Genomic DNA, 15,923 nt, shown 5'->3' with positions numbered 1-15,923 from the left:
TGTGTGTGTTATAGTGTAGGCATACCCAATGAGCAGTGTAGCCAGCTGCCGGATATGTCATTAAGCAATACCGGGACACTTACAGATGGGATTATAATGAAGCCTTTTCCCCCTAGTGCCCAGTGGTGGGAGGGCTACCTCACTTCCTGTTAGTAGAGTGGACCCAATTCTCCTACAGCAGAGGATCTTGGGACCTGTAGTCCTATAGCCAATACATATTGTATTCCTGAGTGCTGACTGAACTACAACTACCAGAGAGCAGGCAAACCAGAAGGTTTCTTGGAGAACAGATATATTCTACTGCAAGTTTCAGGCTGGCTTTCTTGGTACGGGATTCAGAGCTGGACACAGGGAGACTGCCCTTCTCCTGAAGAAAAGGATTGTGGGTCTGTGGACGTGGGACTCTGGGTAGTGGTTCTGCATAGCTGTGACTTCGACTACCACCCTGGGATTTCATCAGTCTGTCTGCAGCGGGGCTGTTACTGTCCAGCCACCACACAGACATCGCTGTTCGCTGTGCCAGCAGGCTGTCAGGCAGTCACTCCACACATCTCTGTAGACAGTCAGGAGCCGATTCAAGAATTCTTTGTTCCCTATCAAGACGGGGACAAGGTGCTTTGGGGAGGGGAGCCTGCTATTATTATGACTGCTATTATTTTGAACACAACTGTGTGTGTATATATATATATATATATATTGTGGCAGTGCGGTGTCCTGCCACGGTCAAAATAAAGCTGAAAACCCTGGATTCTCAACCAGGCTGGTTGAGGGGCTCCAGAGAGTCGATGTATTGCAGAGGAAACTGGCTTTTCAGTTTCCTCATATATTCATTAAGTCTGTTTTTGGGATCTGGAGCCTGGAGATTTCAAAGAGATCTGGGAGGGATGAAATCTCCAATCCGGGGTCCGTGTTTTGAGAACCCCCAGCACACTGATTGCACAGGTGTGTGCAGGCCTTTTTATAGAGTCCTAACCATAGTTCTGGGCTCCACCCCAGCAGAAGGAGTCAGGAGGGCTCCACCCTGGCAGACGGGAGGTCTCTGCCTTGGAGTCAGGTGGAAGCCAGACTAGCTGTGTGCTAGTGGCCATAATTTGGGAAGAGTCTGCAGGAGACAGACATTGAACTGTGTACAAGCCAGGAAGCTGAATATTTGTTGGTATTTGCTTGATGGTGGATACCCCTGCGTGGGAAGCATGTTATTTGAACTTTCTTGTAAATAAAATTGGGCAAAAAGGCCCTTAAAAAGAGGCGAGTTGCTGTGTGCTTTGAAGAAGCTCTACCACTCTGAAGCGAGTTCCCACAATATATATATATATATATATATACTAGTACCATCATTATTATCATTACTATTAGATACTGTCCCCTCTCTATTCTGTACCCCATATTAATAATGATTCCGTGTTCCATCTATTGTAGTGTGAACTGTGATAATGCCATACTTGGTACTGCAAGTGTCATTGTGTAAGTCCTGCACTGTCATTATTGCTGCCTCCTCTATTGTTTTCCTCAAGCAGGATTCTCTCATTATAATCTTTATTTCTATACAATTTCCACTTCAATGTATTATCCCCAACAGCAAACATCTGTACACGAGTCCCTGTGTCTCTCATCCCTTCCTTGTGAGGGGTTAACTCAGCATAAGACCCCTCTCATTGGAGGCACTCCCTGGGAAGACCAGAAGCCACAGCTGGAACACATCTCACAGCCGTCCTTCTGGGATGTCTGGAGTGCGCTCCACTAGGTAAATGATAAGCCGGCTTTGGCGCGCAATGCCACCTCGTGCATAAGCGATAACCCGTCGAAGGCCCATCTCCTTGACTACTCCAGCGTGCTGCTGCCTCACTGCACATGTGCGATAGCCCGTCAAAGGCCCATCTCCATGACTACTCCAGCATGTCGCAGCCTCACTGCACATGTGCAATAGCCCATTAGAAGCCCATCTCCATGACTACTCCGGTGTGCCACCGCATCACTGCGCATGCGCCTCCACAGCCACGCACCTATTGGTGTTCGTTCCAATTCACCTCCAGAAGCCATATTTGGCAATGGCAGCACTTGATCTCCCTCTGCTGCCAGTATAGTAACACTACTCATGAATATTCCATACATCTAAAGACAAAGATCTGCCCAATGACCCCACTGACAGCCCACACAAAACAAGGACATTCTGGCTGCCATTGAAATGTATGTGTATACCTACTTTGTGTTCACATCTATCTCCATGGAAAGAAGCCAACAATTGAGGAACCAGCAGGCTTTTATCCAAAGGAATTATGTATTCAATTTATTCATTTTTACTTTTTATACATTCTGCTGATCCAACAATATTATCCCCATGAACCCCAATGCAGCATTCCCAATATGTCATTATTTATTATATGGGGATATATATATATACACAGACTATATGACCTCCTCATGTATATATTACACTGCCCTGCGTTTCTTACAGCTTTAATGCCGGTGAATGTTTCTAATGTCTCTTACTATACCTCTTGATGTGTAATGTATTGTTACTTGTGTGAGCATGTTGTGATGTCACCTTTGTCCCGCCTCCTTTCCCGGGACTGCCCAACCCAAGTGGGAGGGTCCAACCTCTGTCCCAGGGTATATATTGAAGAGGGCTGTCATTGCCAAGTCAGCTCTGATGAAGAAGGGACTGCCTTCGAAATGCATCAGCCTGACTCTGAGAACCTTCCCTCGTGTTTAGACTCGCACTGGTCTCTGATTGGTCAAGTCTCACTCAGGACTTTACACGCTTGTTATACTTCTCTGTTTGTGAGGATATTTTCACATCCAATAAAATCACATTTTACTGAGGTAATGCGCAAGGTTGGTGCACTTTCTTTTTGTTTCGCTTTCCAGTATTGGTCGGGCTTCCCCAGCCTTGTTTAGAGCCGCACAACCTTTGATGCCTTGGTGGGGAATTTCTTCAAGTCCCGGGTCCATCTATCCACCCTTGTTCTGGGCCATAGAGGGCAGGAGGGGTTGTTTTGTGTTTACACCCGCAGTACCATTACTCCAGTCACTTTCCAGGTAGTTACCATCCCCCATTATTATCACTGTCCCAGCCCTTTCCACCTGTGCGAGGAGCTGAGTCTCCACCTCCTCATTAACACTGGGAGGCCCATAACAGACTCCATTGATGACCTTTATAGTACCGCCCCTCATGTGCAGTTCTACCCATAATACTTCAGCCTCATCACACTCTCCATCAACTAGGTCCTCTTTCACACTCGCTCTGAGATCACTTCTCACATAGAGACAGACACCACCCCCTTTCCTATTTCCCCCGTCTCTCCGAAAGAGAACCTAGCCAGGAATATGAATGGCCCAGTCATGTGAGGAATGAAGCCAAGATTCAGCAATACCAATTCAATCCTAGTTCTCTTCATGCACCAAACCTTCCAACGCCACACTTGGGCACACTTCTGGCATTGGGGAACAAACACTTTCATTCACTGACATCTAGTTCATTCACTGACGCCTTGTTCATTCACTGACACCTTGTCCATTCACCGACACCTTGTTCATTCACTGACACCTTGTTCACATGGATTTTGTGTATTTTTTATTTTCATACAAATGGTACCAATTCCACTGGTTGTTTGTAACATGGGAACCTTCTTATTATTTGCCATAGCCCTCCCCCCATCTTTCCCCATTCCATCCCCCAACAAGTACTGACCCGTCTGATCTGCCTCCCCCATTATAATTGAATTCTCCCTCCCCCCTCCATCCTAGTTTATATACTCCTCCAGCCTTCCCATAAACCCCTCCCCCAGCATAGCAGACCCCCTTCCATTTAGGTGCAAACCATCTCTAGCATATACAGTGAAGGAAATCATATTTGGTCCCCGGCTGATGTTGAATGTTCGCCCCTCACAAAGAAATGATCGGTCTACAAATCGAATGTTCGGTGTATTGTAACACTGAGAGACAGAATACAACAACAAATTCAGCAGAAATGTGTCTAACAAATGATGACTGATCTGCATGTTCATGAGGGAAATAAGGATTTGATCCCCTTCACAAAACATGACTTAGTACTTGGTGGCCAATCCCTTGTTGGCAATCACAGAGGTCAGACATTTCCTGCAGTTGGCCCCTAGGTTCGCACACATCTCAGGAGGGATTTTGGCCCACTCCTCTTGGCAGATCCTCTCCAAGTCATTAAGGTTTGGTGGCTGATGTTTGGCAACTCAAACTTTCAGCTTCCTCCACAGATTTTCAATCAAATTAAGGTCTGGAGACTGGCTAGGCCACTCCAGGACCTTAATGTGCTTCTTCTTGAGAGTCTCCTTTGTTGCCTTGGCCATGTGTTTTGGGTCATTGTCATGCTGGAACACTCATCCACAACCCATTTTCAATGCCCTGGCTGAGGGAAGAAGGTTCTCACCCAAGATTTGATGGTACATTGCCCTGTCTATCGTCCCTTTGATGCGGTGCAGTTGTCCTGTCCCCTTAGCAGAAAAACACCCCCAAAGCAGAATGTTTCCACCACCATGTTTCACAGTTGGGATGGTGTTCTTGGGGTCATAGGCAGAATTCCTCCTCCTCCAAACATGGCGAGTTGAGTTGATGCCAAAGAGCTGGGTTTTGGTCTCATCTGACCACAACACTTTCAGCCAGTCCTCCTCTGCATCATTCAGATGTTCAGTAGCAAACTTCAAATGGGCCTGGACATGTGCTTTCTTGAGCAGAGGGACCTTGCAGGCACTGTAGGACTTCAGTCCTTGTTGGCGTAGTGTGTTACCAATTGTTTTCTTGGTGACTGTGGTCCCAGCTGCCTGGAGATCATTGACAAGATGCTCACGTGTAGTTCTGGGATGATTCCTCACTGTTCTCATGATCATTGACAGTCCACGAGGTGAGATCTTGCATGGTGCACCAGACCTAGGGAGACTGACACTTGTTTTGTGTTTCTTCCATTTGTGAATGATTGCACCAACTGTTGTCACCTTCTCACCAAGCTGCTTGGCCATAGTTTGGTAGCCCAGTCCAGCCTTGTGTAGGTCTACAATCTTGTCCCTGACATCCTTGGACAGCTCTTTGGTCTTTGCCATGGTGGAGAGTTTGGAATCTGATGGTTTGATTGCTCCTGTGGACAGGTGTCTTTTATACAGGTAACACAATGAGATTAGCAGCACTCCCTTTAAGAGACTGCTTCTAATCTCAGCTTGTTACCTGTATGAGAGACACCTGGGAGCCAGAAATCCTGCTGAATGATAGGGGATCAAATCCTTCTTTCCCTCATGAACATGCAAATCAGTCATCATTTGTTAGATGCATTTCTGCTGAATTTGTTGTTGTATTCTGTCTCTCGGTGTTACAATACACCGAACATTCGATTTTTAGACTGATCATTTCTTTGTGAGGGGCAAACATTCATCATCAGAGGGGATCAAATACACATTTCCTTCACTGTAGGCTGCACCCCAATGAAAAGTCAGCCCAGTGCTCTAGGTCAGGACTCCATTTTTATTCACCTGCCATCAATGGCCAACCCGGTCCCACACTTCATCCATGTCTTTGGGGGCCTTTGATCTCCTTATGAACTGTTTCTTCCATGATAAAGATCAGCCATGGAGTATATCTGAGGTATATATCAGGGTGTGCTTCTTCCCCACATGAGAGCTGGGATGTCCAGCAACATTCATCTAGAAGACATTTCCCGCACTCAAGGCACTAATACACCTCCAGGGTTGTGTGGGACCCCTGATGTACAGGAAGACAAGACTTCAGTGAGGAACATTTCCCTCACTCAGGACAGGAAAGTGGCTTCTCCCTGTGTGCAATCTCTGATGTCTGTAAAGACTAGACATCTGTGAAAAACATTTCCCGCATTCAGGACAGGAATACGGCTTCTCCCCCCTGTGTGATCTCTGATGTTTATGAAGACTGGACTTCTCTGAAAAACATTTCCCACACTCAGGACAGGAATACGGCTTCTCCCCCATGTGAGATCTTTGATGTGTGTTAAGATTGGACTTCACTGAAAAACTTTTCCCGCACTCAGGACAGGAATACGGCTTTTCCCCCGTGTGAGATCTTTGATGTGTGTGAAGATAGGGCTTACGTGAAAAACATTTTCCACACTCAGGACAGGAATACGGCTTCTCCCCCGTGTGAGATCTTTGATGTGTGTGAAGATAGGACTTCTGTGAAAAACATTGTGCACACTCAGGACAAGAATATGGCTTCTCTCCCGTGTGAGATCTCTGATGTTTATGAAGACCGGACATCTCTGAAAAACATTGTCCACACTCAGGACAGGAATATAGCTTCTCCCCCGTGTGAGATCGCTGATGTTTATGAAGTCTGGACTTCTCTGAAAAACATTTCCCACACTCAGGACAGGAATACGGCTTCTCCACCATATGAGATCTTTGATGTGTGTTAAAATTGGACTTCACTGAAAAACATTTCCCACACTCAAGACAGGAATACGGCTTCTCCCCCGTGTGAGATCTCTGATGTGTGTGAAGATAGGACTTCCGTGAAAAACATTTCCCGCACTCAGGACAGGAATATGGCTTTTCCCCTGTGTGAGATCTCTGATGTGTGTAAAGATAGAACTTCACTGAAAAACATTTCCCACACTCAGGACAGGAATACGGCTTCTCCCCTGTGTGAGATCTCTGATGTTGATGAAGATTGGACTTCTGTGAAAAACATTTCCCGCAATCAGGACAAGAATAAGGCTTCTCCCCTGTGTGAGATCTCTGATGTTTATGAAGACTGGACTGCTCTGAAAAACATTTCCCACACTCAGGACAGGAATATGGCTTCTCTCCTGTGTGAGATCTTTTATGCACATTAAGTTTGTATTTAGAACAGAAACCCTTCCCGCACTCAGTACAGGAGAAGCTCTTCCCTGTTGGAAGGCCAGCCCGGTCCTGCACAGTCTGAGGTTCCTCAGGATACGAGGAATCTGATGGTCCATCTACACTGGGTGGTGCCGGATGGACATTGGAGGGAGCCGGGTTTTCTCCTGGACTATACTGTGTGATGTCCTCATCTTCTACTTTCCAGTCTGGAGACAAAGTGAGACAATCCTCGGAGGTTTTCCTCATCTCCCGGCCATGGACTAAAATACAAAGACAAAGAGGATTACTAGACAGGAGATGATTAGTTCCCCCAAACCAGGACTCCGCCCACATCAGGCAGCTTGGTCTCTGAGGAGCTTACAATTCCACCCTCAAGGTGTGATGGACTTGATGTGTGTGATGAAATGTCTATTTCATTTCATATTGAATAAAAAAGTGTATATATATATATATATATATATATATATACACATTTTTATACATATTTACTTTTATACTTTAATACTATTTCTTTCCACATATTTATAAATGTTTAGCATGAATATATATGTTGTGTGAATATTTTCTGCCTGCTGGGCTTTGTGGTACTTTAAGAAATCCTTGCTTAAGAAATGTTTGCTCACAGGCACAGACCCCCTCCCATCGAATGTTTTTCATTCTATAAGATAAGACTTGGAAGAAGATCACACCTATACCATGAGGGAGATTGTTTTCGTGTAAAGTGACCAATCAAAGACTAATATAATGCTTATGCTGTTATCACGTGATGTTCGCATCATTTTTCATATATAAACTCACGGTTTCAATTCAATAAATTAGAGAGAAGTTTTCACAGACCAAACGTGTCAGTGTGAGTTTCTTTATGTGCGCACATTCCAGAGCTGGCCAGCATCATAAATTAGGACAGGAACAGATAAGCACTGGACACTTCAGTCCTCAACTAAAGCAGCTGATGCCGAAACCGGGACTCCGGGTCATGAACCTGCAGCCAGCCGACCTGAAAGGGCGTTAGATGTCAGTCAAACCAGACGGGGCAGAGACTGATCACCTCTGGAGCATGGTAAGATATATTTTGCTATCTTACCAGTGCTTATCCTGTCTTTGTTGTTGATTCATTCCTGTGCCTAGTACGGCTGCTAAAGGTCACTAAAGGCAGGTAACCTTGCTTGCCCGGAGTTTATTTAAATCTACCTGCAATGCTTATCTGTTGCCTGGTTCTCTGTTGTGTGTTTGTTTTTTATGTATCAGTCTTAAGGTGGAAGAGGAGTGGACCTACTGAGGGTTTTGACACATAATTTCTCTTGGGTGTGTGGTAACCTTGTCTGTTGACCACAAGATAGGACGTGTCGGGTACGCGTCACGGTAGTGTGACAGCGGGTGCCGTAACCGTGTGTGTGTGGGTTACGAAGAGTTACTCAGTGATCTGTACTCTAGCCCACCAAGATAGACTGATATGTCATGTTCTAAATGTGTGTCTGGTTTAATGTTTGCCATTCATGAAGACGGTTGGGGTTTGTTAAGGGTTAAAGAGATAGGATATAGTCAGGAATTGTTAGGACGTCATCCTCTGTTTTCTGATTTGCCTGAAGTGTTAGTTTTCCGCCTTAATGTGCATTACCCTGTAAGGGGGGGTATTGGGAAATCAATTCAGCAGATAGAAGCAGAGGCGAGAGGGGGGGGGCACAGTACAGAAAGGTGCCCCTGCCAACTGGAACAGCTGGAAGATTGTGAACAGAGTGAACAGCAGTGTGTGAAGAGTCTTGGGTTTCTTTTAGGAAGACCAGAGACAGGAGGAGATGGGTCAGACGCTGATAAAATTTGAGAAAGGAATGTTAGCATGTGACCTGGTTGCACAAAGGGAGGGGGAGCAGTATGTGAAGGGATTAGTTAAGTTAGTGAAAGTATGTGGAATCACAGATAAGGGGGGTCGTTTACAGCCAGAAGAATGGCAGAAATTGATAAAAGAAAAGAAAGGTGTATTAGTTGATAATAATTTATTGAGGACAGCAGAAGCTTGGTACAATGTAGCTAAAACTATACATAAAGAGCAGTGGACAGAAGAGGTATTGCAACAGGGAGGGAAAACTGTTTATGTATACCACCAATGTGTTGACATTGTAAAGGAACACCCACCGCCCTATATTTGGTCTGCAGACACTGGGCTCCACCCTTCATCTACCGCCCTCTCCTCTGTCCTTCCTGCCCAGCGCACTTCCTGATGGCAGCCATCTTGCTGCACCTGCATTGTCATTTCCTGCCCAGCCCAGTACACTTCCTGGAGGTGGCCATTTTGGTACACCAAATCAGATTTCCAGAGAGCCTATGCCTCAAGTGAGCCACCTCTACCCAGTGTGTCCAGTCTTACAAGCTGATGGTACATTCTACATACCCCCGGATGTGCCGCGTGTCCCCACTATGCCAGTGCTTGAACCTGACACGACCGCTGGTCCCGCGAGAGACAGTTTTGTCTCCAATAGACCAAAAGGAAGTAAACATTTGCACTTAGGGTCAACCTGGTCAGACATATCTTCTTTGGATGAGGAGGCCGCAGGTTCGGAACTTCCTACGCTATCTGCATACGCCTCTCCAGATGCCCCTCTTAGGCCACAGGTGACAGGAAGGACTCCTCAGGCAGGAAGACTCCACACCCCGGCAGATGCACCAGTCCTGTATGTCATCTTTACTCCGTCCCAGGCCTCTTCCCTGGTGACCACATTGCCAGACCCCAAGAAGCAGCCCATGCCCTTTTATCGCAGGATAGCTCAGATCCAGAAGACATACTCGGCAGCCTGGAGAGACCTAGTCAGCCTGTGTGAGATAAAGGCAGGATACTCATACTGGCCAATAATGGCACGAAGTCTTAACAATACCTGGCTTGTCAATGACAAAGCCTTCTCCTCTGGACTGGAATTTTGTACGCAACTGCATGACTGGGCCAAAGAGAGACTGGCCGATCAAGCCACCACCCTTCAAGATATTACCCAAGATAAGGCGGAGTCAGTAGAAAAATTCTATACCAGATTGTCCCAGGTCTTCTCAGACCTGGGATTCAGCGCATACAACAAAGCCCATAATCAGATGCTGTCATCAGCCTTTGTTGCGGGGCTGAGGGAACCAATATGGAAGGGTCTTATCATGGCTAGGCCTGAGTATCGTGTGGTGCCTTTAGACACTCTGCTGTTGGTGGCAAAAGGTCTTGAATCTTCACAAGCTACCAAGAAGTCCACCCCTATTATGGTAGCAGATCCCTGGACACAAACCTGGCCAACAGCCTCAGAAGAAAATAATCCCATTTGTTTCAATTGTGGCCGCCCAGGACACTACAAGAGGAACTGTAGAGCCCCTCCCAGACGTCGACGGCCACAGTGGAACCAGAACACATACAACCAGCAACAGTCACAACAGCAACATCAAGCCCCTGGGCCCAGCGCGAATCACCTGGATCTTCTGCGCTAGGAAGTGGGCAAGCCTGTGTCATCCCCTATCTTGGCAGTGTCTTCAGCGGGTTCAGGGGGCCCATTAGCAAAAGTGACCTTACCTATTGAAGGGCACCCAACGACATTTCTAATTGACACAGGTGCAGCCAGGAGCGTGATCAGATCAGAAGACTTGCCAGACCATTCATACCTTTCTGATATAGATATATCCTGTGTGGGGGTAGATGGAACCCCACGGTCTAATCCTCTTACCCGACCTTTACAGGTTGGTCTATTCCCAGACTTGCTGGCCCGGTTTGTCGTGTCTTCAACGTGTCCCCTGAATCTCCTGGGAGCTGATGTGCTATCTAGGCTCCAGGCCTCTATCACATTCACTCCTGATGGCAAGGTGGTTATCTCATCACCACTAGAAGAAGAGGACACGTCTGCACCGTGCTCCATTCCCCCCTTCTGATGGCACATCAAGAGATCTCTACCACCACCATCCCAGAGGATGTGCTGAGCAGAATCCCAAGTTGCCTATGGTCCACAGGACCCGAAGATATTAGATATTTAAAGGTACCCCCAATTATGGTGGAATTGAAGCCAGGAGCCCCCCTACCCAGGAAACCACAGTACCCACTGAAACCAGTGCAATCCGAGGCCATTTCGAAGCAGGTCAAGTCCCTTGTGGCAAATGGTGCACTCATACCTTGTACCTCTCCATGCAACACACCTTTGTTCCCGGTGAAAAAGAAGACACCTAAAGGGGAACCAGAGAAGTACAAGATGGTACAGGACCTCCGAGCAGTGAATGAAGCCACCATCTTGGAGACACCTATTGTTCCAAATCCCCACACTTTACTCACAGGGGTACCGCCAACAGCAAAGTATTTCACTGTGGTGGACCTGGCAAATGCATTCTTCAGCGTTCCCTTGCATCCTTCCTGCAGATAACTCTTCGCTTTTACCCATGAGGGTAAGCAATACACCTGGGCAGTTATGCCACAAGGGGCGCAAAATTCTCCGAGCCAGTTTGCCAAAGCCATGACCACCATACTGGACACGTGGCAAAAGGAACTTTCGGCAGTGGTCCTTCTTCAATATGTGGATGACCTTCTCCTCTGTGCTGATGACCTGCCCACGGCTGAAGAAGCCTCGGAGAGTTTACTATGTTATTTGGCACACCAAGGCTGTAAGGCTTCTAAACCGAAGTTGCAATGGTGCTCTACAATAGTCGTATTCTTGGGCCACTGTCTCTCACATGGAACAAGGCATCTTACAGAGGAAAGAGTTAAGGCCATCCAAAACCTGCCACTGCCGCTAGGCCAGAAGCCACTCCATGCCTTTCTTGGCCTCATATCCTACTCTGGGTCATGGATTCCTGATGCTTCTTGGTTTATGCAACCACTCTACGATGCTCTCAAGTCTGAGCCTTTCCATCTGTCCGAAGAGGCCGCTTTCAACTTTTTGGCTCTAAAACGTTTACTTTCTTCAGCCCCAGCCCTAGGTCTACCAGACTACGAGAAACCTTTCAAACTGTTCGTGTCTGAATGCCAAAGCCATGCCACAGGAGTATTGGCCCAGTCCCATGGCGACCGCCTACGACCCGTAGGCTACTACTCATGCCGTTTAGACCCAGTGACTAGAGGAGCACCGTTGTGTCTGTGTGCAGTTTTCGCTGCTCAAGCTCTGCTGGATAAGACCTCTGATATCGTACTGGGACATGAACTTGTTCTTCTGGCGCCGCATGACATTGCTGCCATTTTAAACCAAGTCCAACCTAAACATTTGTCCAGAGCGAGGCATCTTTGACTACAGTGTTCCCTCCAACTTCCTTATAACGTCACTCTCCTACGTTGCCAAACCCTGAATCCGGCCACTCTCCTCCCAATTGCTGAGGAGGGTAATGAAGGTAATGAAGAAAGTGGAGAGGATAACGGAGCCACTGAGCCTCATAACTGTCTTGAAGTGATGAAAATGGAAACCTTCCATCTCCCCACAGTGAGTGAAACACCTCTGCAGGACCCAGGCTTCACCTTGTTTGTTGATGGTTCCAGATATGCAGATGATGGAGGCAAATATCATACAGGATTTGTGGTCACTACTGTAGACACAGTCCTACAGGCAAGAGCCCTATCGCCAGCAATATCTGCACAGGGAGCTGAACTTCAAGCACTCACAACAGCATGCCAGATGATGGAAGTAAAAAGGGCCAATATCTACACAGACTCCAGATATGCCTTTGGAGTGGCCCATGATTTTGGACCCATATGGAAAGCAAGAGGATTTATGACTGCGGCAGGTACGTCCATAAGACATGGAGCAGCCATTGGACGACTGCTGGAAGCACTCCTTCTACCCATTCAAGTGGCTATTCTGAAGGTAAAAGCTCATGGGAAAATAAACTCCTCAGAAGCCAAAGGCAATAATCTGGCAGATTTGGTGGCAAAACGAGCGGCCATGGGACCACCAGAAATGGAAGGAGAGGTGACCGGAGAGAGGGAACCAATATTCACCTTACAGACCTTACCTGTGGACAGAAACTACCTCAAGGAACTCCAAGCAGCAAGTCCAGAAGAAAAAGAGAGCTGGAGACGGAGAGGAGCTATTCTCAAAGACGGTCTGTTTGAGTGCAACAAGAGGCTTTGTTTACCCAAGAATATGTTTCCAGCTGTAGTCCAGTGGGCACACGGAGCAGCCCATCTGTCAAAGAGCCTCATGAACTCTCTCATCAACAATTACTATATAGCGCCTGGAATCACCACATTGACAAATAATTTTTGCAAAACATGTGCCATCTGTGCAAAATGCAATCCGGGACGCACAGAGAAGACACCACAGACACACTTGGCCAAACCCCTATACCCTTTTCATAGGATACAAATTGATCATATCCAGATGCCAAAGAGTGGGCGGTTGAGTACGCCCTAGTGGTGTTGGACATGTTTTCCAGTTGGCCAGAGGCCTTTGCTGTAACTAACATGACTGCTAAAACAACTGCGAAGAAACTCCTTACTGAGGTTGTATGCAGATATGGGCTTCCAGAGGTGATAGAGAGTGACCAGGGCCCCGCCTTCACAGCTTCAGTAACCAAAGGAATATGGGCGGCATTAGGAATCACTCTGGCGTTCCATACTCCCTATCACCCCCAAAGTAGTGGAAAAGTAGAAAGAATGAATGGCACTCTGAAAGCCAGAATGCTAAAAATGGCCCAAGAGACTGGCATGAGTTGTCCAGACAGTCTGCCTATTGCCTTATTTAGTGTCAGATACACACCAAGAGAGAACACTCCCTATCCCCTTATGAGATTTTGTTTGGCTCAGTCCCCAGACTTGGTTGTTATTTTCCACAACAGTTGCAATTACAATCTGATGTGTTAACTAATTATGTGACTGTATTATCACGTGAATTAACCCATATCCATGTCCAAGTGTTTTCTTCCATTCCAGATCCTGAGTTAGATACAGGAACTCACAGCCTATTACCCGGAGATTGGGTATTAGTAAAGAAATTTGTGAGGAAACATTCCCTTGAGCCAAGATATGATGGTCCATTCCAAGTTCTGCTGACCACAGCCACTTCTGTCAAGGTGGCCGGGAAGAACACTTGGATACACGCCTCCCACTGCAAGAAAGTCCCAACCCATGAGGGAAAGGCATCATCTACACCATGATGATTGTGTTGTATATCCTTTTTCTAATAAGTTTGATAGAAGCTCAGCAGGTGGCTATCACCAAAACAGGTGCTCAACAGGTGGCCATCACTAGGATGAATGACACCTTCATATTCTGGTACAATTCATCCAACACATATGTGGCTGCGTTCACCTTTGATTTTTGTAGTATGATACCCATATATTGCAATAGACATAGACCGGGTTGGGCACAGCGGGCCTGTCTGGTGATCAACTCAGATCAGATATACATATGTATACCGGATGATTTTTGGGGACCGAACTGTGCCCATTGGGGATCATTGGGATGGAGTACTGGAGCAGGTTGGGGGTATCAACCACAGAGTGCATTAAAAAGGAAAGATAAGGTGGGGAAGCCTCTCATTAAACGTATGTCCATCTGGAAGTCAGGGTGCAGTGATAGCGGAGAAAGACTCATCCTAAACATTGAGAATCCTAGCCCTGGTGATGCAGGACTTTACTGGTTAGGCAGGCACCCACAGAAAGGTACACCTCTAGCAAAATTTTACCTAAAAGACATGTATAACTCATCAAAACCAATAACAAATCCCCTTAAACCTGTCATCCCTGCTATAAAAGACATGATAGCAATAGCAAACCCTACTTTTGAAGAGACAATGGCGGCTGAAACCGGGTTCTCAGACACTAACCTGTGGCTTGAGTGGATGAGATTCAGTGCCAAACAACATAACAGAAGTAACTGCTACAGTATGTCTGTGGTAGTGCCAGGCCACATTTAGGGACAGTCCCTCTTCAGATCCCACAAGACATTGAGGAATGTTTCCTCAGCCTGTTCACTAATACATCCACCAATCATTCTGCGTGCGAAATGTGGAAAGAGGAATATCCCATAGTTACCAAAATCCCGAAGCCTGGAGAGGGCATCACTATATATCCTGGGAACTATACCTGTTACTCTAATTATCAGGGTAATGGAAGGTTCCTGGGTAATTTTACCGAAGGATACTGCTCTACCTACAGCAGTGTCTCAGGGAAGTTAATACAGAATCAGACCCAGTCTCTCGGTGACATATACTGGATCTGTGGGGACCAAAAGATTAGAACCAGATTGGAAGGGATTTGGACTGGTGAGTGTGCTCTTGCAAAGGCCATTATGCCTCTCCACATCCTAGCAGAAAATACCCCTGACCCAACGCCTGGCCGTAGGAGGAAACGAAAAGCTCCTTCTGGCAGTTTTGACCCACATGTGTATATAGATGCCATTGGAGTCCCAAGGGGGGTGCCTAATGAATTTAAAGCCAGAGACCAAGTAAAAGCAGGCTTCGAATCCCTGATTCCCATGATAACTGTTAATAAAAATGTAGATTAGATAAATTACATATACTACAACCAACAGAGGTTTGTGAATTACACCAGGGATGCCCTCCAAGGAATCGTTGACCAGTTAGCCCCTACATCCTACATGACATTCCAGAATAGGATGGCTCTGGACATGATTTTTGCAGAAAAAGGAGGTGTCTGTAAAATGATAGAAGGAACCGGAACATGTTGTACATATATTCCTGACAATACTGGCCCGAATGGTAAGGTTACTCTGGCTATAAAGAAATTGGAAGACCTGTCAGCTGACTTGAAGAAGAACTCAGGTATCACAGACCCGGGGATCAATATTTCAGTTGGATGAGTGGGTGGCAAAAGATACTTGCCCAAATAGGGGTCACTGTACTAATAATTCTGGTTCTCCTGGCCCTGGTTGTATGCTGTGTTATACCATGTGTAAGGAAATTGATGAGCAAAGCTGTAGACAACAGTACACCTATCTTCCTGAACCAGGAGCAAGAGGATCCCCACATTATGGATGAAGAAAAACCTTACACCCCATTACGGTCCCTCCCTGCCAACAGTAATCTCACAATTTTGTAGGGATAGCATCTGACTTCCTTATGTACAAAGTCTGTGGCAAGGGAGGTGATGAAATAGTCTTCCCCTGTCTAACGTGCAGCATAAAAGAGTTCC

At 46.5% G+C, this 15,923-nt stretch overlaps 1 protein-coding gene and 1 pseudogene across 1 annotated transcript in view; one reads left to right on the top strand and one right to left on the bottom strand.

Annotated features, from left to right (window-relative positions):
- The window catches only part of LOC149450552 (uncharacterized), a 53,546-nt gene extending 44,333 nt beyond the window's left edge, over positions 1 to 9,213 (bottom strand). The window contains exons 1-2 of the mRNA XM_089691749.1: positions 9,180 to 9,213; positions 5,827 to 6,880 (exon numbers count right to left, since the gene is read on the bottom strand). Coding sequence (XP_089547875.1) covers positions 5,827 to 6,880; positions 9,180 to 9,213 — 1,088 coding nt within the window. The remainder of the gene's footprint in view (positions 1 to 5,826; positions 6,881 to 9,179) is intronic.
- A 5,104-nt stretch (positions 9,214 to 14,317) lies between these two features.
- Positions 14,318 to 15,561, top strand: LOC149450551 (uncharacterized; annotated as a pseudogene).
- The last annotated feature ends 362 nt before the right edge of the window (positions 15,562 to 15,923 follow it).

This window comes from Staurois parvus, unplaced genomic scaffold, assembly GCF_062004578.1.
Source record: "Staurois parvus isolate SC_StPar_1 unplaced genomic scaffold, SC_StPar_1.0 ptg000571l, whole genome shotgun sequence".
Taxonomy (NCBI): Eukaryota; Metazoa; Chordata; class Amphibia; order Anura; family Ranidae; genus Staurois; species Staurois parvus.
This window is presented reverse-complemented; position numbering and strand designations above follow the sequence as displayed.